The following is a 23,865-nucleotide window of genomic DNA, read 5'->3' on the forward strand; positions in this document are numbered from 1 at the left end:
AAACACAATGAGATCTGCACCTTGTTAATCTCAACTTCCTAACTCCAACAGTTTAACTTAAATGTCACATTTACATAACATTTACATAAAGATTCCATTTTGTTTATACAAAACCCAGCCTTATTTTTGCAACATGCTCAACGCTAATTTATTATGTAACAACAGATTGTTTTCTCTATTTATACAAAAAAAACCCCTTAATTCTGAGAAGGCATTTGAGAGACTGCAGTTGCTGTGAAGCGATATAACATCATTCTTCATTGTTCTGATTTTTTTCCGACAGCCTTGCGTTTGTTGAACAGTGCCCCAAATCCAGGCAAAATGCCTCAATTAATTTTCTGCCATTTCTACAGCAGCTTTTTTTTTTTTTTAACTAGTTCCTACCTCTGACTAGCACACACACAACAGAGTGTTCAGAGAACCTCTCACTGCAGCCCACAGGAGCTGAGCTCAGAACTTCAAGGGCAGTAAGGCTGGATCTCTGCGTCAGACAGTTTTTAGAAGCCTCCAAATACTTCTTAGTTGTTTGTTTGTATCTCTTTAGCATTAACAATGATTTCAACAGCTACACAATTCAGCCTTCTAAACTGCAGAACTGTCCAGCAAAGCTCCCAGGACTCTGCAACGTGGCTGGATACAACTGCAGCGTTGTATAAAAGCATTACTACACCTTTCAGATTCTCCACATAGAGATCACTATACAGAAATTCACTGCAGCTATTTTCTGTATTTTAAGCCTTAAAATGATTTTTGCAGAAACACCAAGGCCCCATACTGAAAGTAACTTTAAACAAGAATGAACTCCTAAGCTAGAACCACTGCTTCTTTAAACTTTACACCTCAAAACTACTTACAAACTAGACACGAAGCACTCAGTCACATAGTGATCTAGTCATCGCTATGATGGCTTTTATTACCAACAAGACTACAGTACTGACTTCCTGAGTGCTAATTAATCACATAATTTCAAGTAAGTCACTACAAGGGCTGCCTCCAGTGTATTGTATCCACATTACAGAACAGGAAAGATCACAGAACGGCCTGGGAGGGACCTCAAGGATTGTGAAGCTCCAACCCAGGCATGGTGATTCCTCCTTCTTGTGTATTGCCTATTCTCACATTGACACATAGACTACATAAAGCCAAACACATCTGCTCCAGATCTCCAGGACACCCAGGCGAAGTGGCACAAAGAAATCTGGCAAAATTGGTTAGGATGAACCTCAGTGGAAACAGATGCAGGCAATGAAGAAACCACCCCTTATAGAGCACCATGTTGTACTCCTAAGGGGAGTTATTGTCTTTGTTTTCTTAAGGTATCTGCAGGAAGGTGAAGACTGTTATGGACACTTTTTGTAGCAAAAGACTAATGTAATATGCTGACTAAAAGCACAGCCTACAAAGAGAGAAGGGACACGCTGATGGTTAAACTACCAAGACACCATTAGAGGACTAGATAGGACACAGGAAGACAGAATTGGTGTAATCTTACCACATCACCTATTGGCAAGGGTCTGTGAGCCAACCAACCCCAGAGCCACACACTAAAGATTTTGTTCTCAAGACCACAGCCTAGTTTGCTGCAGAAGACAGTTTGGCCACACACTGTCATTCATGCGGTGAGGATGACTCTGTGATCAGAACAGAATGAGCTGAGAAGCTACAGGTTTGTTGTTGTTGTTGTTGTTGTTTTGGAACAGCAGATAAACTGAAAGAGAAAAGTGGAGGAAGGATGTATCCCCGTGGGACTTTACACATAGTGACTTCAAAGACAGAGACAGTTACCCAAATACCTCTATCGATCCTGCTTCAAGATAACTAGAATCTCTTTAGTACTGTGCTGTATATTAGAACATCAATAGCATTTTATAGGCAGCCACGTTCAAAGCAGCAAAGAGACTGTATAACTTCAGCATTATTCGGCTCTCAGAAAACGAACATCTTTTATAAGCTGCACTCCAGCAGAAAATCTGCATCTAGATTTGTGTCTAGTTGTCAGAGCCTGGAATCACCAGTAATAGAATTAAGGAAAGGATGCAATACAAAGCAAACAGGGCTGTTTGCAGAAGACATTGACTTCCCAGTAGCTAGGAGTGTAAGAAAGGGAAAGTTCAAATGTTTAATTATTTTTTTAAACAGACATAAAACAGCGATAGCAAGAACTACTTTCCTTTATTGCTCTCACTGAACAGTAAGACTCTCTTAAGCTTGGGACAGCTTGAATATTGCTGAGGACTTCAGCAATTGACTACAGTTCCCATAGAGGTTACACTTCAATAATGACTTCTTGACATCTCAGTAAAGAACTGTGTGTTGTCTTTTAAGAGCGTCTGCACTTTAGAAGAATTTGACTTCACATGATGTGATCTCAGTGGTACCTTTCTGAACAGAGTAGAGTAACAAGGAAAAAAAAGACTTCTTGTTTAAATGGATTGAACAATTAAGTTATTAGATAATTCATTATGTTACTCTTTTGAGTAGCATGAAGATATGAGGAGTCCTATGGGATTCTACAGAGAATAGGAAGCACAGATGAGTCAGCTGATGTCTTTTCCTTGCAATCTTTTTCTTCAAGAGTGCCATATGTAGAACCACTATCACTGTTTCTCTGTGGGACCCCTCTGCCCTTACATGCAGGTATCAGCTCAAACTAAGATCAGTAGAGGCGGCACCAAGTATTAGAATTTGATCCCAGAATCCAAACTACATCTTACTTCACCTAAGAAAACTAGAAAAGGGGATGGTCTTGAAGATTTCTGTTTGGAGAATCTTTGTACCTGGAAATAAACAAAACCTAAATAACTTTCAACTCCCAATAAGCTAAAGCACAAGGTGAGCTGTATGTGTTGCTAACAGATGGCTACCTCTGGGTAACGTTATAGGTGCATGGTCCCACAGCTCTTTTCAAAGCCACATCTGCATCCCAATGAATTATTCATACAGTTTCAAAGGCACAGCAGTGCTGAAAGTGGGGAGATTTTTCAAAAGAATCATGCCTCCAGGAACTGTCATTCTTTTCCCTTAAACAGCCTTGCCCTAAAGGAAGCACTTTTTGGCATTAAGACAGTAAATATCCTCATAGGTTCAAGATTTTATTTCATCTGATGCCCTAATCTCAGCACTGGATGAAATAGCTTCAGTGAGCAAACAGCACCTTGCAGACTCTTCCTCTTTCCCCTCTTAACTGCTACCCCAAAAGCTACTCTTATGCATTCCAAATTCTGATAATAAACCCATTTCTCCATATTGAGAATTTAGGAAATACAGGGTTTTTGTTTGTTCATTTGTGTGGTTTTTATTATTATTATCGTCTGTATAGGGAAGAAAAAACAACTATATCTGTACTTGTATGATTTGAATAACATGATTAACAATTCTGCTGAAGCTAAATGAAGCAGTAACAGTTACTTCATTTTATATCATTGTGTGAAAACAGTGGGAAAATGATCTTTCAAACACAGTAGTACATATTTTATGAGTAGTATGAAAACAGTTTTCATCATGATATTTTTCATCAATAAATTATTGATCTTTCCTCCGGGAATTTTCAGGATTCCTGTTTCAGACAGTGTATAATTCATAGATTTTAACAATTCTGCAACTCTGCTTTTTGTTATTATTTTTATTTTTCACAGAGAAGCACAAGCTGCGAAGATGACTTTGCACAACAGATACTCTGTGAATACAGAAGTCTACAATATCTTTAGAGCAATAACCATTAAAATAGATAAAGACAATGAAGGCAGTAACTTGCTAAAACTCATATAGCAACCCAATGGCAAACATGAAAGTATACCAAGTCCACTGTTCCCTAGTCCAAAAATCAACTACTGAGGAATGGCTTTTTTTTCCCCTCTACATAAAGTAAAATAAACAAAACTCATACTGCTATAATGGAAGGGAACAGTATTTCCTCCTTAACAGTACAGTTACAGTAAATGTGTCTGAGGAATCCCCAAGTTAATAAAAGGAGTAGGTGACAAATAGAGAATGAAGTATTATTAAAGCTATGTCAAAGAACACGCTTGTAAGACCCACAGTGGGCTCTGGAAACAGGACATATTAGTCAAAAGTAAGGTGTTCTACACAATCAAATTCAATGACTATTTGCTATCTAGGGATTATGTGAGCATACAACTCCAGTACCGTATCTCCACACGATGCAAAACAATGCAGTATATTAGAAAAATGCCTTCTATTTTGTGTGGAAGCATTACTAGTGGTTCAGACTTAGTACCTCAACGTTTACTGTGATTCCGCTCTTAGTTAAGAAGTTACCTGCATTCCCTAGAGATCTTGCTGTGCACTGTATTTCTTGTACAACAGTAGCACATTTCTAAATATTTCTTATATGATTTAAATATGTCTACAGATCAAAAATAGATGTGACTAATATTATAGAACAGGTATCAGAATTTAAGTATATCGAGTAGACTAAAAACTATATCAACGTATTGAAATGCAGATGTAATGTAAGGGCACTGGTTTGTATGTATAACCTTAATTCAACCTCATTCTTCCTGTAACAAAGGATTACTGGGTGAACTCGTGTTTTGTGGGGGTTTATTTGTAACTTGTTTAAACCACAAAAGCATGATGATCAATATGAGGCTACCCAGTACTCTTCTCTGCAAGGTATGCCTTTTGTATTGCTATCTGAATGGCATCCAGACTTTGTATAGATAAAGAACTACTATCATTTCCCTGGATGTTGCCATGTTGCTGGCAATCTAGAGGAGAAGCTATATCTGAAAAGGGTATCTTTGATTCCATAGAGGACTACATGAAAAGAGCACTTATGAGTGATGCTGAACCTACGGCAGTGAAATCCTTCTAGGCACTTAACATACTATTGGAACTGAATGCTTCTTGTAAAAGCTCAAGTTCAGAGCATTTAGCTGGGTACTGAAAACATTAGAAAAAAAAAACCAACAAAAACAAATATGTTTTGAGTGCATGACCAGAGGGGTGAAAAGTAACCAGGAGTAGTCACCCAGGGTCAGAACTCTGGGAGTCAGCGAATCAGTGCTGCCTGCCTTAAACTGCAAGGATTCAGACCTGTGAGTGCTCAACAGAGCCTTTATCCACAGTAGCCTACCAGAATGAATTCAGCACCAGAGCAAGGTCAGCAGCATGCTCTGGTTCACACACTGGGTTAGTCCTCCCAAGGTAAAAGCCTTCACAGATAGAAATGGTACGAAAAGTGACATTTTAGTGGGATGAAATAACTTACACAGAATTCTATAAGGACCTGAGGACCACTGCAAACTTTGCCATCTTTTGAAGTACACATTGCATTTCTTTAAAAACTCAACTAGATAGCGATAGGTTTTTGAAAATGAATGCAAATACATTCTCAGCGAACTCCTGAGACTTTGCTCACATAAAAGAAGTCCAAAGAGCAAAAAAGTTCCTCACAACGCATTCAGATGCATTAACCTCCCTTTTCTTCTTGAAGCACCCTGCTTTAATCATGGCATTCATCCAAATGTCAGTGAACAAAATCCACATCACTTCACATTTCTTATTCATCTTCAGAATATAGCCCATCTTCTGCATCCAATCAATCAAGCTTTCTATTAAGGAAAACAAATCTTTCCCCCATGGAGTCACAATTGTCTATAAAATTCAAGGCCTTATTAAAAATGTGAAGGTACTTGAGTACGCAGAGGGCGAAAAAAACCTTTAGAAAATGTTTGTTTTTCTCCAGAGCAAGAAAAACAAGGTAAGGAAAAAAATATATTTCCTCAGAATGAGTGGAACTCATGACATTTCTTGATTCAAGGTTTTCCTAAATGACTCCTAAAGAGGTTCCTTAGGAGTTCTACATTGTGTTACACATCCAATTAAAATTGTGAAAGTTTCTGAAATATAAGCAGCAATCTTACCACAGAAAATGTCGAATAGTAACAAAGTTAGATGGCCATCTCCACCAATAATAGAAACACTTTTTGATATGCACTTGCAATTCAAAATAAATATTAGCTTACCTGACCAGAAAGCGATGGAGCCCAACATCAAAACTTCTGTAAGATAAAAAGATGCATTGTATATTAATTATGAAAAAATACTTCTTAGTCGGGTATTATATAAACACAGTATTTCAAAATAATTAATATTATCCAAGAGAAATGTAAAATTATCATGCATAAAACCTAAACAACAGCAGCTTAGCATGCAATTTCCTTTTTGCAAGGACGTGACATTTAAAACGATGACCATATGAAAAGATTTAGACTCACATCACAAAAAGCTTACTTCCCTTGAGTATTTCTTCAGTAAAGCAGTAACATTCAGAGTAGCGTAACACACAGAGAGCATAACTTTTAATTACTGGAAATAATCTTTTATAGCATCCTGATGACCAGCAAGTTTACTTGATTCCTGTCATATACTCTATCTATATATTTCTTTCCTTTGATGTGCTTTGTACTGCAAAAAAAGGCACAGAATTGCTTTGCTACAGAATAATCAGAGTCCCCTTATCACTCCTCCAGATACAGAGACTACACAGAGATATGAGCCTTGCAAGAATATTCCTCACAAATCTGGGGAGGAAAATAACTTTGATGACTTCTGACAAAGTACAAATTAAATCACCCTGAAGGACAAGAACTGTGCCTAAAAACCTGGGGGGTCTTACAACATCTGCAGGCTGTTAATACCACTGCTTTTTCTCCTTTTCTGAGTTTCCTCCATTGATCTGCAAGCTCAGGAGGAACAAGCTTCTCAACCATGTACAAGCAAATCCTTGACACTACAGGAAAACTAAACATCTGTTGATTTCAGAAGTGTACCTAATGTCTGAAGTGTGACTTTTTTTTATGGGACTACCATACAATCCCAGATTAATAGTGTGCATAACAGTACAACTGGAAAACACAAACATCTTATTTCAGTGCTGAACTTGCTCTGAAACGGTCTTGCATTGTGTACACAATCTGAAAGCAAATATTACGCACTTGAGCAGCTTGTTCCAAAAAGACTAATCAGTCATTTGAATTCAATATGATTTTATTTTAGTACTATTGCAGTGTGCTGATTTCTACCTGAAATATCAAGAGAAATCAGATACTGTTAATTAATGGCATCTTGATAATAGTGGAGAGATGATGACCTGAAGGAATTCTAGGAGTTAACATGGAGGACAATTCTAACAAATCAGCAGGGTAGATAGTAGCGCATCAAATTTCTCTTGTAGAAACTGCCCGGGATAGAAACAGCATTCTGCTAGGGACATGAATGTGGTCATCATTAGATCTTTATTTCTTATTCCTTTCCTAAAAGTTCCCAGTTTCATATTGTTGTTACATTACTGTGTAGTTACACTGCATAAAGTGCATCCTCTTATCTTTCTGCATTCCTCCTGCTTGGAAGCATGCTGCAGTTTGGCTCCTACTCACCATTAAAATAACCTGTGGTGTACAGAAGCCTTAAGCATCAGAGCTGTCCACAGTCCATATTCATAACTCTGAAAGCCTTTTGCTCTTAGGACCACACACTTCAGTGTTCTTGTACAGGGACAGGGAGAAGAGGAAGCTGGTACAGCTCCAGAGAATGACTGTATGGTAACCAGCTACCTTAGACATCCTTAGAGAAGCTCATCTTTCCAAGTACTACTGGCTACCTCTGATAGCAATAACCACATCTTCTATCTTCTTTATCTGTGGCTGAACCTTCTGAAGAGACAAAATAAATACTAGATGTCTTGAGAACAGAGATGTGGAACATCAGTATATCAGCTTCTGACACCGAAATGAACGTTGAAGAACTTGGCTTAGAATAGGCACAGTAACTCAGTGGTCCTGCTAACCTCAGATGTTCAAAGCTGATGCCCAGTGGGATGGACAAAACTAAGGCAGAGTGAATTCAGATAGGGAGAAAGCAGCATTTTGCTGTAGACTTGTGTCATTTTTTAACAAAATAATACTCCTATTAAAAGATCTATATCATTATTTCATATTAGCTATCAAAATTATTTCCATGAAATCCACATTAAAAATAAACAGGCAAAGAATCAATTTATTGGAATAAATGAAAAAGGTAGAAGAAAGATCAGAGCCTCCCCTTAGCACAAATCAGCACAGACAGACAGTCTTGTCATTCCTCAGGTTGATGCTCTGCTGACCATGTAAGATTCTCAATACTCCACTGTTTAAGTAGTACTTTAAAGTATTTTAACTACACAACGACAAACAAAAAGATGCATATTTGCATCAGAGTGTGCATCCATATCTCAAAGACATCACAGGACAGTATAATTGGTTAGTTTCAAAAGCAAAACCAATGATACTGTATGTCTCAAACTATACAAAGGAGCACTCAGTGCATTACCAGTAATCCACAAGGCTATGGATTTGGGTACATACATTTTTAAGCATCTATAGAGACAAAGGCAAAAAGACTAAAAAAAAAACAAACTAAGATTTCAGGAAGCTAGCTTTGACAAGATACTACCACACAGACACTTTCAACTGTTCTGCTTATTCATATTTAAATGCACACTGCTTTTGACTCTACAAGAAAGTGAACTGAAAATACAGTGAGACAGCAATAGCAACAGATCTGGTAGAAGAAATTAATCTCCCTGTTCTCAGACAAAAAAAATCAAAATGAAATAAGGTTTGCGTAACAGTTTCTGAACTGCAAATTGGTAATCAGAAAATAAGCAACTTTAATCATAAAAAAAAGAACAATCACACTGCAACTGTATTAATAATTTCATAAAGATCCCTTCAACATCACAGGAATCCACCTATAGATGGGTGACAGGATGCCTCCAACAGTTAACTCAGAATTAAGCCTGGCATATACACATGGATGATTATTCTATAAAGTGAAGACACTTATTTGATATTTATCACAATTTACAATCAACTTCACTCAGTGTTGAGCTTGACTTCAAAACGTAGGATTTATGTGGTAGCCCTTGCACTTCAGGGTGCCACAACTACATTAAGTTTCTTCACAAATCCTTTTTGAATCCTATAAATAGCACAATTTTACAAAAGAAAAATACATTTTAAAATAACAAAGGAAAGGATATCGACAGCAATGAGTAAGAAATGATTTGCCAGCTGAACTCTCTATACTGCTCAAACATCAGTAACATAATACACCTTTAATTTTTTGAGATGTAAGTGGTTAAATCTAGTTTATCTAAATAGTAGCAGTAGCCTCTGAATGGGGTATCTTTCGTATCTTAGCTTGTTTAAAGGGGGTATTATTTCATTTCCACTTCATAATTTACAGAAGGAAGGGATGCCATCCAAGGGACCTGAAAAAGCTTGAAAAGAAGGCCTACGTGAACTTAATGAAATTCAACAAGGCCAAGTGCATTTAGAATGGGGTAATCCCAGACATATACAGACCAGGAGAACTCATTGAGAGCAGCTCTGCAGAGAAGGACTTAAGGATTGTGGTGGATGAAAAGTTTGACACGAGCCAGCAATGTATACATACAGCAGTATCCTGAGCTGCATTCTGGCCTACATCCTGGCCAGCAGGGCAAGTGAGTTGATTGTTCCACTCTGCTACACCCTCATGAGGTCCTATCTGGAGCAATGCAGCCAGGCCTAGGGTCCAAGACAGACATGAAACTGTTGCAGGTCTGCAGGAAACCACAAGGATGATCAGAGGGTTGGAGCATCTTTCCTGTGAAGAAAGGCTGAGGGAGCTGGGCTTGTTTAGCATGGAGAATGAAGGCTCTGGGGGGGACCTAATTTTGCTTTCCAGTTCTTAAGAAGAGCTTACAAACCTAATGGAGACTGACTTTTTACATGGGCAGATAGAAACCATTCCCCCTTGTCCTATCACTAACTAAAAGAGGCAAGATTTACATTGGATAGTAAGAGGAAATTTTTTAGTCAGAAGGTAGTGATACACTGACACAGGCTGCCCAGGGAAGATGTGGAGCCCCATCCTTGGATGCATTCAAGACTAGGCTGGATGGGGTCCTGTGCAGCCCGAGCTGGTGTGTGGCAACCCTACCCACAGCTGGGAGTTGGAACTGGATAATCTCTGAGGTACCTTTCAACCTAAGCCATTCTATGATAATCACGCTAGTCACTGCAGGCATTTTGATATTTTCTTAATAAAAAGTGTCTTTATCTGAAAGTTTGCATTTTGAATCACAGTTCCGTAAGCAACTTCAATGCTTTTGTTAAGCATGGAAGTTTTAGCTTCTGATACATTTCAGCAGAGGATTATGCATATAATCCTCCACAATCAAATGCATCTTTTCCCAACATCTTAACTAGAAGTCAGTGATTAACAGTATATGTATGCTATCCCTACAAGGTCCTTTTCCAAAACAAAATCTTTGAAATCTATCTGCAAGGAAACACTTCTGTCCTCAAGGTATGGTTAAAAAATGATTTCACAGTGGTGTGGTGTCCGCTTGGAAAGCTAAACGCACAACACAATAAGCTGCCTCCGAATTTGCATTCAGCACAAGGCTTAGAGAAAGAAAAAAAAGGAAAAGGTAGAAACATGCTGATATGAACCACAGTCAATAGCAAAAGCACATTCATTAAAAAATGCAATCCTGATAACTCCTAGAAAAACAAGTACAAAGCCTCTCTTTTCATCTCTTTATGTGATCCTTTTCCATATAACTTTTAAATCTACAGAAGTTATGCCACCTTAAGTTAGTTAAGGATCTGACCCCACAACTACAATCTCTACACAATCTCCGCAGCTCATTAGTTGTACTAGGCACCACTGATCATGACTCTCTTTGACTTGTTAAAAGATCCCATCTCATGAGGTTCAAGTCTGAGATCCCATTCCCAATGATTCACAGCAGGGGACAGGAATCAAATCCTAAAGAATAGGAAATAATTACTTTCAGGAGCAGAACACCCTAACAGGTTCCCGATGTGCACCCATCAAGACGCACAGGCTTAAGGGCCAAAAGAGAAAGCCATTCAAACCTATTCCTTAATGATTGCAACATAATAAGTGAAGAAAACTAGCAGAGAAAGCACAGTTTCTTCTGCATCAAGGCAAGGTATCAAGATTACAATATATCCAACACTTACTGGAAAAAAAAAAAAACTTGCAGATCTTTGCTGCAGAAAACCAAGTACACTTTTGATATGGAAAGGACACAAAAAGAGCTGTTATGGTTAAGATGGGGTATATACCACACATTTTTGAACAATCGAAAGTTCATCATCCTCTCAGGAGCAATATCTTTATAACTGTGGAGCTCCTGGACTAGAATAATCTATGCTGTCAGAAACGTCAATATTTTTATTTAAGAAATGAGGTCATTTGTTTGCCTATGCCAGTTCTGTTAAGAGCCAGCACAACATTTTCTCAGCAACTAATGCACAATTTAACAAACTGCACTGACTGCATGCAAAGGGAGAGTGATACCATTTTACCTTTGGGCTCTACCTTTGGCAAAGTAGATCTATAGGGACAGTTTGCCACTTGTGAAGCATTCAAAAATCAGAAAAGTCTACAATCCCTCAAAGCTAGAGAATGGATTGTAGACCAAAATATCCTAGAGAGCTTAAAAATAGTCATGTTACCTCTGGAATAGGACCTAATGTTGTAATTTCTGTAGGTAGGAAAGGAAAACAAGGAGCAATTCTACGCCATGTTTCACTGAAACAAGCACAATATAGCAATTGCACTGGGATCTCTTCCAATCAGCAAGATTTGTAACTATTTGTCATGATGATGACACCAACAAGGGGCTTGCTATGTATTACAGTTTCAGTACTCTCTACCCTGAGGGTATTCTCCATCTCTCAGAAGAAGCCTTTAAGTTTTGAAACATTTCAGCAAAGGTGCTCAGCTCCTCCCGTTATAAACATGGTTAAACCTGACCTTACGAAGTCCAGCTCATTCACATACCCTCAGAGGGTATGTTCCACGTAAGTCCAGAAAAGCATTTACAAAACCAGCACTTCCATTAACAGTCTTTGCAAATAAACCCCACATTTCATCAGTGAGTTGCTGACTACGCCTCTATACAAAAGAACATTTTGCACTGGAGACTGGAACATTATTGAACGATAGCTGCTTTCACTGACACAAGGTTTTTAAAAGGCTGCTTCACTTGTTTCTCAAGCAATGTCTTGGAGTAGCAATGCCCGAAAGACCATGTAAACTGATGGATGTTCCTCCATTTTGGAGTGCTAAACTTCTTTTCCTGCTTCTTCTGTCTCATCTAACCTTTCCTGCAATGCTGTCTCTGGCAACTTCCCTACTCAGCAACCTTCAAATGATGAAGGCTTCTAAATCACAAGTAATTACAACTGTGCAGTATAAGTCTGAAAAATATTTTGGAGCCTTGTCCAGTGAATAATATGATTATAGGGAAAACAGATACAAAACTTGGGTAAATACTTTGCTAAGGTCTATAACTTTAGTGTCTCAATTGAAGAACTACAAATTTTTCCTACAGCAAATCCTAGAGAGGTTTGACTACAAGCTTACAAACTTGTTTGTTTTCTTTTTTCTCCAAGTAATGACTGCTACCAACTGATTCATCATCATCTTCATTATTAAATAAAGACCTGGGAAAGCCATCCATAATTTGTAGGAGACACCTGTGTCTTTTTACAGCTTGCATGGATTCAGACATGCTATTTTCTGCTAGGTTACTCAAAGCTTACACTTTCATTGCAGAACTTCTCTTTAGTGACAAATAGCACGCTTCACTGTAAACAAAGTAATTGGCACTGTGCTTGGAAGAACTATTTAGAAAGCAGATGCCCAACTTCAAACAGAAAAATGACAATTACTGAGTAAAAACATAGCAAGCATTGAAAATATTCAAGTGAAAAGACAAAGCTATCTATTGTTGATAGTTTTTAAAATGAAGATAGGGAAACACATGATGAAGAAGGTAATACTGACAAATGAGATCCAATACAACAACCCTTAGCAAGTACTTATCTATGATTCAAATTATGGAATATACTTTTGAACCCAGAACCTTGAAAGCCACATTGCAACGTTTTCTGGGGACTCGTGCTACACACAACTACGATGATCTTCAGCCTCTTAACTAGAGCAAGACACATGGGGAACTCCGATCCGTACGCTGATAACACCATTTACTCCCTGATACAGTGCTGAAATTAGGAAAAAAACTGCATACTCTTCAGGCTCTGCAATGCATTCTTTCAAAATGAACTGTAGGAAAATATCTTTTCCTTTTCAAAACCAAAACATCTCAGTCATACCATAAAACATACAACAAAATAAAACCTGGCTCAACCCAACTAGAAAGTTGTTTTTCCAAGTGATCTGAATGTATTTTTGAAAACCAAGATCTTAAGTACAAGTTTAAGCCTGGGTCTCAATCTTCAATAGGCTGTCCTTTGTTTATGAGCTGCGATTTTAAGCTTTAACTATCTGCAATGCAGCAAACCAGTAGTAGCAGCTTTCTTTTCAGTGTAAAAATAAATAAATAAATAAATATATATATATATATATTCAACCAAGATGGTAAAAAAAAATCCATTTTATTTGAAAGAAAAAATATGAAGCCTGTCAAATGCTTTTATATCACATGTCTGACCAACAATTTTTTGCTATGGTAATAATAAATGGAACTTCTATATGCATAAAATATATCTTCATCATATTCTCTGACGCTTAAGGACATACAGACATCTTAACACTTCATTTTAGATAAAGCACTTCCAATTTCTGATCTATTTCTTCCTGAAGTGATTCAGCAATACTAAGTTTCCTTTTGGTTTCCTACATTATTAGAACAATCTGCACTAACACTACGTTCAGCACATCCTGGATATCTCCATCCTTAGTTTCAGTTCAGTGCTGCGTGGCTCTGGCACCAATAAGATGCACACGAAGCATATGCCTCACCTCATAAAATAGCACTGTAAATAAGTGATGGCTTCAAAGCTGAATAGAGTAAACTTTAAATCTTCTACATGCAGTAAAGTTTTCTTCCTGCATGGAGTCACAGGGAGAGAATAGGGCTTTCCATACCTATGAGGATAGAGAGTCCCCAGTGAAATCCCAACCCAGCAGCAGGAAAACCCTCATCAATTTCAATAGGAACAGTAATACCTGGACTGACTTTGAGCAAAATGTAGGCTACGGGCTATGGTTCAACTTAAGCATGCATTTTGTTATGGACACATTCACCTTTGAAAACATCAATGAGAGTCCTGGAGTTAGATCTGTGGCATTCAAGTTAGCAGCTGGTAGCTCAAGTTGGAGAGCTGTACAACAGAAATAATTTAAATTTAATTAAAGGATGGCCCCAGTGAGAAAACTTTTTCACGAACTGCATAAAAAGATTTCATAAACTACTAGTGGCCTCCAGCATACAAATTAGATTACTAATCTAATTTGGTTTGTTGTTTCATTTCAATTAAAACACTCAACTTGTATTCTAGCTGAAAGTCTGAGTAAGGCATTAATGATTCCAGGCAGTGATTTACTTTTAAGCAATCTCCTGGCCAGAGACCCAAGCACAACTTCGAGCAGGCATCAGTCATTTCTAGAATAAATATGAACTCATACATAGGTCTGGCTACATAGGAGGCTTTAAGAAAGAAATTACTTCTTGTTTCTCAGGTATGCCTCTCATTGGATTTTGGTGATACACCTCAGCAGACACCTTCTTAAAAAGAGCAAATCTCATTCGTATTCTGTTAATCTCTCTTAAGACTCTTCAGAAGAAATACTACTTTAATTTCCTGCCTTCCCTGGCTCTTCAGAAATCTGCAGTATCTCCTGGAAAGCAGTTGAAGCCTAATGCCTGCCCATTACTGGCAAACTCCCATAGGGTGAGATTTCCTTCAGTTTTCCTTGAGTAAGGCTTGCCAAGAAGAGCAACCATCCAATTACAAGGAGAGTTCTCTAGCCTTGCTGCAAATGGAACAAAGTTTATTAATAGCTATTATTCATTTTTCTATAGTGGTTGTGAGCAGACAAAGTGCTGTTTGCCAAATGTGTGCAGTAGTAATAGTCTGTATCTACACTGATCTCATGCTTAATATTAGAAAAGATGGGCTTCATCAGTGATAAGCAGTAGGTGGGCCTGGCATGTTCATTGAAAAAGAAAAAAAAAGCCAAGCAATTTCAAATTTCAGTGTCAAAGCAGTTACTACACAAATAAAATTCCAGTAATTATGCAATTTAGACACAAGACCGATTAAAGCATTTTGTTATGACCTCTTTTTGCACTCCTAAGAGACAAATAATAGATTTTTTTTTTCCCCTCTACTGAAGAGATTTAAGGAGGCTTTTAAAACTTATAACTAACAAATTGAGCCTTATAGTAGGCAAGTGGAACTGTAGCTTGCACTAATTTAGCTGATGTCAGAAGCAGTTAACTGTTATCTCTGTCAGTGAGGCAGTGACTAACAATCCAGAACTGACACATCTTTCATGGGCTCAGGTGACTATTAGCTAAAAGGAACACATCACAGACCTGTCTGGTTTTAAACATCATAAACGTTAATGAAAAATGTAACAGGTCAGTAAATTAAAAAAGATGTTATTTTTCAACTTAGAAATATGTTATTTCAATACCAAAAAGCATGTAACAATTCTGTAGTTAAATGAACATCCAGCAGCTGGACAAGCAGCTTAAGTACTCTGATATTGGCATGTAGGCTTCATGTTTGAATGTTGTGTTTATATCGCATGCATGATATGATCCAACAGTGAACATCAAAATTAGAAAAAATTAGTACATGTACAAAGAATATTAAGTAACAACCACACAAAGAATCGCCTTACGCTAGTGAAACTTCCAAACACAACTACAGAAACCAAGGCTTGGATACAGTTTGTTACAATAACATTTTTGAGTGCTGCTAGAATTTGATCTCCTAAATAAATAGAAGTACCTGTTAGGGTAGTATAATGAACAAAACATAATAAACAAATGCATAATATAAATATGACATAAGTAGCATATTACATGAGAAGTCACGTCATGCGATATTATCTGTATCTGAAATCCTCATAACTAAAGTGCTTTCACAACAAAAATGTGATGAATTACATTTTACTAACTTACTATTTCCTATAACTGAACCAAAAGTAAGTCTTCCAAACCTAACAGTCGTTTCTATCATTCTTGTTTTCTAATTCACATAACTGTGGTTAAATGTGATGAAATGTGACCATTTAACCTTCCCGGGACAGCTGAGACAACACAATAATAAACAAATGTTCAGTTTTCACTAATTACAGCACAGTTAAATAGCAACTGACTATTTCAGACACATTTGGCATTAGAGATGTTTATCAACTGTGTAGTTAAGTACACGTTCCAAATCAATCCTCTTAATTGAACAGACAGAAACATTGCTGTCCCCACTAAGCTACTTGCAGTTGTGAAAGGCCTCAGTTTAAAAAAAAATAATAAAAAATGAAGTAGGTGCTAAACATTATTCTTATGAAAGGCCCTCTCAAGCATTTACTTCATATTTTGTAAATTCTTATGTCCTACTGATGCTACCAGCACTTACAGATTTGCTTCACTCAGCAAGACCATTTAAGTCCAGTGCCAGCAGAGTTCTTAAAGTCAAATCCTAGCATCACTAAATTCAATCAAGGGTTTGACAGTGACTTCCACAAGGTCAAAATTATATCCAAAATTTTTATCCCACATCTTTAAGGGAAAAAAAGTCAATGACCACTCCTCTGCTTCCTTTCTTGTTCAGATAAGGCTATAAGTATCATGCTATTGAAATTCTCTTTTTCTCTAACTCAGCACACTTGACCAAAAAAGACACACAGACCACAAAACAGATCTGACTTCCACTTTTAAAAGAGGCAAAAGAAAGCTTAACACAGCTTACATTCATTGAGGTATTCATGCATCTGCACACTTTGGTGATATCCATTTATTTTATCCATTGATTTCAATACAATTTCTCCTTACTCACAAACACTAGGTCATTTCAACACTGCAGATGAGATTCTGCTCAAATCAACTATCGTTTTAAAATAGTCCTCGTGTAATAATGATGTACCTGGACTTGTGCAGAACATCTGATACTGTCCTACATGACTTCCTCATTGCCATGTTGGAGAAAAATGGATTTGATGAATGGACCACTCCCTGGATAAGGAATTGGCTGGATGGTTGCACTCAGAGTTGCAGTCAACGGCTCAGTGTCATGGAGACAGGTGACATGTGGTCTTCCTCAGGTACTGATGCTGGTACCAGTGTTACTTAACATCTTTGTAGGTGACATGGAGAGAGGGATCAAGTACACCCTCAGCAAGTTAGCAGATGACACCAAGCTGAGCGGTGCAGTTAACACACTAGAGGGAAGGGATGCTATTCAGAGGCACCTGAACATGCTTGAGAGGTGGGCCTCATGAAGTTCAACAAGGCCAAGGTTCTGGATCTGAGTTGGGGCAATCTCAAGCACAGATACAAATTGGGTGGACAATGGCTTGAGAGCAGCCCTGAGGAGAAGGATGTGGCAGTGCCAATTGATGGAAGACTCAACATAAGCTGGCAATGTGCACTTGCAGCCCAGAAAGTCAATTGTATCATGGGTTGCATCAAGAGAAGTGTGTCCAGAAGTTGAGAGAGCTGATTCTGCCCCTCTACCTTGCTCTCCCAAGCAAGTTCTGGGGCCCCCAACACAAGAAGGACATGGAGTTGTTGGAACAGGTCCAGAGGAGGGCTCATGAAGATGATCAGAGGGCTGAAGCACCTCCCCTTAGAGGACAGGCTGAGAGAGATGGGGCTCTTAGGCATAGAGAAGAGAAGACTCCGAGAAAAACTTTAGCAGCCTTCCAGTACTTGAAAGGGGTCTGCAGGAAAGCTGGTAAGGAACTTTTTATAAGAGCAGGTAGCAACGAGACCAAGGGGAGATGGTTTTAAACTGGAAGAGGGAAGATTTGGACTAGATATCAGGAAAAATTATTTACTGGGAGACTGGTGAGACACTAGAACAGGCTACACCATGAGGTTGCAAATGTCCCCTCCCTGGAAGTACTCAAGGCCAGGTTGAATAAGGCTGTGAGCAACCTGATTTAGAGGGAAGTGTCCCTTTCTAAATAAAGCAGGGGGGCTGGAACTAGGTTATCTTAAAGTCCATTCCAACCCAAACCATCCTATGATTCTTCCTTATTTCAGAGACCACCTCTGAAAATATAGAATAAGGAAAAGATACCTTTTGATTTTTAAGCAGAAATGCCATGATTTTTTTTTATTTTTTATTTTTTTTAAGAAAGCTCATGAGAAGTTAGAAGATTAGAATACACATTTTTGTTCTACTGTATTGTCTCTGAAACACTCTGGATAACATTTTCTTTCAAAACCAAAGGCTAGAAATAGACCAGGAATGACAGTCGTAACCTCCAGAGAAAAAGCAAAGATGCATAAGCCTATCTTTCCTTTTCTTGTCTCTCAGTGCCAGCTGCTGGGTAAGTCCCTTTATGGAGCACAAAGCTTTCAAATAATAGCTGTCCAGAATTATAGGATAGATACAAAGCAAATCACATCAAAATACCCGATCTTCTTGACACTGACTGCGTAGCATTTTTAGCACTTACTTTCAGATAAGGTTCTTGGGAATATGCAGATTTTAAGGTGGAAGGGCATAGGAGAAGAGGAAGAGTCATGTTTCTGCAAGCCTGCTATCAGACTCTGACCTGAGATAATGAGATATTTATGCCATGTTACTCCCATGACATGTCAAAACGTATCTGATCAATGTGTCCAAAATCTTTGGAGAAAAGGAGAAAAGCACTTAAGGCACTCAGTAATGTAGTATGGAAGCACAGAAATGGTAACCTCCCTTCTCCCCCACACCAAGAATGGCATTTGTGCTAAACACTGTTGTAAACTAGGAACTAACAAGTTTCATTGTGGAACACCTTGCCAAAGCTGTTCATCAATAAGTGAGATTTAATGTAGGACTTGTTAGGTGTTATTTTTCTCTAGTTTCCACATCTTTATTTCCCTGCATTAATGTGGATATTTTTCCACATTAAATCAGTTTGAAACTTTTAGCCATGCTCTAACTAGCTCATCTTTCTCCAGCTGCAGTGCACTATTGGTTCCCAGTCTGAGAAGTTGTATAGCAATTCTTCAAAAGCATAAGCTTCTAGCAATAGTTCCTTTCCCATGCTTCGCTAATTTGCTTTTACCCCTGCTAACAAGAAATTTTTATCTTATTTGTGACCTATACAAGATAAAACAGACATTAAAAATTAAGTTGACAACTATAGTCAAACTTTTGAATGGTAGTAACTTTGTTATACTTTTTTTTTTTAGCTCTGCAACTACACATTTACCGAGATCGATATACTGATAAACTGAAACCATAGCAACGCATTCAGTATTTATGTTAACCATGAAGCAAGAAGATAGCTACTTTTTTTTTTTTACACTCAGGAGATTGCCTTGATTAAAGAAAACACACTCAATCTACTATAAAACAGAATTTCTTTTTAATTAGAGCTCCTTATTTCTAAGTTTGGAGGAATGGACACAATTCAGTTAAGCATTTAATGCCATAAAGGAGGATGCAGAACACCTGATTTATTTTTCTAGTAACTGCTTTGCTCCAGAGAAATTTTAGACAACAAACCATGACATTTTTCTTCCCCTCCTCATTGAGAGCTCTTCTGCTTACTGTATTACACAGTGAATAATGACAGCACGTACTGATTTTAAGTTGCGCTGATCTGGATTTGTCACATCCACATCTTTTGTTGGTATGCTCCAAGGACAAAAGATGGTAGTGGAAGTCTGTTCAGTAGCATATTTGCCCTCCTTATGTCGTGGCATTCATATTGTCTTTCTCGTCAGGCTACCTTGTTTCCTTTGTAATATGCACTGCTAATAACTTGAAGATATTAAAATAGCAATGCAGGGTCTTCTAAGAGCTTACCTACTATAATAGTCTGACAGTTGCCTACAGTGGATGCCACTGAAAAGGACAGGAGCAAGTCAAGCAACCACAAGGGCTTCCTCTGAGCAGTACTGCAGATGTTAGCCAACAGGTGACAGTGCACTCCCTTACGCTGCCTGGGTTGTCCCATTCCCCAGACTGGCTCTAACAATCTTAAGCAATACTAAGCCATCATTTTATTAAAAGAGAAACCTAAAATTAGGCATGATGTTATTAGCATTTATATTTGAGCTAGTCTATAATAGTGTTGTTAGGAATACTAATTTAAAATTATCTACAGATCTCCAAACTACAACAACCAATATTTAGCACTTCAAGGAAACAGCTCACTGCTCATGAGACCTCACAACAAGCTATTTGCTTTCATCATCACTTTTTCATAGCTTTTATGGAAATCTCATCACTTCAGTACTTTGTCTACATTAGTCCTTTTCAGACATCCAGCCAGTACAGATAAAAAAAAAAAAAGCTATTTCCACTTCTAACAATGATGTTCCTATACAGTGTAACAGAGAACATAAAGACTGCTAGCCTCTATGTAGTAGAGATTCATGAGTTTTACTGCAAAGGCATAAGAGCATCATAATTCTGGGATTCATAGGGCAAGCCATGTGAGAATTTTTTAGATAAGTAAGAATGACCCATAATTCACTAGCAGCCACAGGAAATTCAGGAAATTCTACTGCCTATACAGCTTTGAAAGCAAGAAATCAAATCAACTGTACATTACCTGATTTTTCAACCTACTAAGCTAGCAAACAAATCCTGTCTGCAGAATATTTGTATTATTTCTGGTAGTGAATGTTTGCTACATATATGAACAAAAACTCTGGGCAAATGAGAGATATCAGCTGTTCACATTTTTCCTTCTGCTGAGATAAGTAATTAAACTTCACCTACTTTGATACTTTTCAATTTTGTTATAAGAAAAACGTTATGAGTATTTTATAAAAGAACAGCAAACGTTTTTGATGTGATACAACACACCCACCTTTGAAGTATGGAATACTTCTTGCATTGTTTGTTATAATTACCTGACAAAGCTGCTGAAGTTCAGTTTCATCTGATACCTCTAAGGCAATGCCCAGAATCCCAGACATAACAACAAGGAGAGGAATTAAAAAATACTGTTGTTTGAAACTCTGCTTCTAAGGGTCATGAGATAAAGCTCTCAGGACACTGGCCAGTAAAAATCACATATTTCTAGAATTAATTCTGTAGGTCGGAAGTTCAGTTCAAACTCTTTCTGGAAGACTATTTAAACCTAGGAGTTGACTAGTCACTGAAGTCACTTTTCAACAGCTCAACTGCTTTATCCATCCGATTTAAGCTGCATTTCTTACTTGAATACAAAATAGTAACACTTTCAAACCGTTACAAACCATAACGTTTTCCTGTTACAACTAGTTTCAAGCAGGAAACAAAATGAGGATTTTATGCAACAAAGCCCAGATAATAACAGGCCCACTGTTATCATGACTAAAATGAAAAATGTTTGTTCATACCACAAACCAGTCGGACACCAAAACAGACAAGCCCCATTGTGCTAGGCTCTATGCTAACAATGAAAGAGAGAAGTGTCCATACTAAAAAGCCAAACAGTGTTTCTGGAGGTCTGGGGCATGGGAAGAACTTGGGGGGGGGGGGAGGGAACATAGAGAAGAGCAGGAAAGAAAGTGCATCAACTATTACACATAGGCTAAACACCAAGAAGAATTCACCTGGGAGATAGTTTTCAGGGAAAATCATAGAATGGCTTATGACCAAAAGAACATCCAAGTTCCACCCCTCTGCCAAGGACAGGGCTGCTCAGAGTCCCACCCAATCTGGCCTCCAGGGATGGAGCACCACAGCTTCCCTGGGCAGCTGTGCCACCCTCTGAATAAAAAATTTCCTCCTACCAGCTAACCCAAACCTCCCCTTTCAGTTTGAAGCCATTCTCCTTGTCCAATCACTATCAGATCACATAAAAAGTCAGTCCCCCTCCTGCTTGTAAGCTCCCCTCAAGTACAGGAAGACCACAATGAGGTCTCTCCTGCAGTCTTCTCCAGGCTGAACAAGCCCAGCTCCCTTAGTCTGCCTTCATAGGAGAGGTGATCCAGCCCTCTGGACCCATTCCAACAGCCCTGCACTCTTCCTATATTGAGGGCCTCAGGTTTGTTCAGTGAGCAGTGATTTAAAGCAACACTAAGATTTAAAGCTTGCTTTTTTTTTGAGAGAGAGAGAGAGAGAGATTTTATGCACAAACACTTGAAAAACAAAGTAGACCCATATTTTCATAAATAAGGAATTACCCTTCTTTCATATTATTTTCAATATGTTGAAGATTCTCTATTGTGTGACCCTACATATTAAAATATTATATCCAGAACTTTCCTCATAATGTAACTAACTGGAATTTCTTTTCCTTCTCTGGATAAAAATCCAGATGAAATGTGGGTTTTGGATCAAGACTGAAAAAGTCTTATTTAATAGACATCTGGAAAAAGCAAGTGCTATGCTAGTGACACTAAGTGGTTCCAGTCTAACCATTAAGAGAATACAAACATGAGAAGGGTTGCTTTTGCTTTCCTCTTTCTTTGCAGCATGATTAAAGTAACCATCAAAATTAAGTTCAGTTAGAAATGAAAAAGATAAATCATGGGGAGAGAAAAAGCACGCAAAAGTGCAAGAAAGGATATCTGCAGCCATGGAAGTGCACACACACACATTCTTATATATTGACAGTAATAAATCACTAAGAAAATTTCTACATAGTAATAGTGACTAACCTCCACATTTTAGTAAAACTATGCATCAGGCTCACGCAGCGAGGAAGGGCTGGAGGTCTGAGTCCATCCATCCGGAGAAGGAGGGCAGCAATACCATACAGAACGAGGTACTTCACGTAAAAAAATAACACTTGAGCTAAAGCCACACCACCTAAAAAACAAAACCACCACACCAAACTCATGTCTTAAACAACTCTTGTCATATTTTTAAAACCTGCAGATACTGATAACTTCCAAGTAGTCATTCATTACTCAAAAGCCCAAAGCAAGCACAATTTCTGATTTTGTAACACATACAGGACACGGAAGCACATGCAGTTATGACTTTAGACACACATAGAATAGTACTATTATTCCAATACAAAGGCATAAGTAAGCACCCGTAATTCCACTTGCAAGATCTCACTGGACTGCAAGCATTGACAGCTACAAAAAACAAATACTGGCACTATGCAAAAAAATCAGACCTTACTGATACAAGTGACAAATATTTTGGAAAAGGTGAAAATTTGTTGCTGCAGTGGTAAATAAGTAAACACTGGACATGTACAGCATCATCACATACACTCTTCACAGAGCTATGAACAACGGCCATCACTGCAGCTCTGCCCAAGAGCTTTGCAAACATCCTATGGCATTGGTGTCTAAACTTCTGGCTTGCCTGAGCTGCATTAACTGAAGAGGTATCACCTAGGGCTGCATCTATGAAGGTTACTCCAAAAGTAATGCCTCCTAATCATTTTTGTGGATGCCCCATCCCCAGAGGCATTCAAAGCCAGATTGGATGTGGCTCTGGGCAGCCTGGTATGGCGGTTGGTGACCCTGCACATAGCAGGAGGGTTGAAACTTGATGATCCTTGTGGTCCTTTTCAACACAGACCATTCTATGATTTTCATGGAAACCGCAACTGATACTAAGAGCACAATAACATCATTTAATAGAGCAAATTCTCTATCACAAAACATTCTTTTTCAACATAATTATTGCTGTGCATTTTCACCAGCTATGAACAAGAGCCTACATGCTGTGTTCATAACAATCTCTACCAGGGAAGGTGATCCACTGTCACTGTTGCCACTGATGAAACGTACTACCAACCGTCTCACAGTGCTCGCATTCATTGTTTGGTCTCCATAAGCACTCAACAAGCAGTGATGAACATCGGGGGTACCATTTTTTCCACATGGAGGAATTCAATGAC

General features: G+C 38.2%; 1 protein-coding gene across 1 annotated transcript in view; it reads right to left on the reverse strand.

The window, feature by feature from the left end:
- Window positions 1-23,865, reverse strand: part of HHAT (hedgehog acyltransferase) — a 146,583-nt gene that overhangs the window by 98,905 nt on the left and 23,813 nt on the right. Inside the window, exons 7-8 of the mRNA XM_019612693.2 lie at window positions 22,664-22,814; window positions 5,991-6,026 (exon numbers count right to left, since the gene is read on the reverse strand). Coding sequence (XP_019468238.1) covers window positions 5,991-6,026; window positions 22,664-22,814 — 187 coding nt within the window. The remainder of the gene's footprint in view (window positions 1-5,990; window positions 6,027-22,663; window positions 22,815-23,865) is intronic.

This window comes from Meleagris gallopavo, chromosome 2, assembly GCF_000146605.3.
Source record: "Meleagris gallopavo isolate NT-WF06-2002-E0010 breed Aviagen turkey brand Nicholas breeding stock chromosome 2, Turkey_5.1, whole genome shotgun sequence".
Classification (NCBI taxonomy): Eukaryota; Metazoa; Chordata; class Aves; order Galliformes; family Phasianidae; genus Meleagris; species Meleagris gallopavo.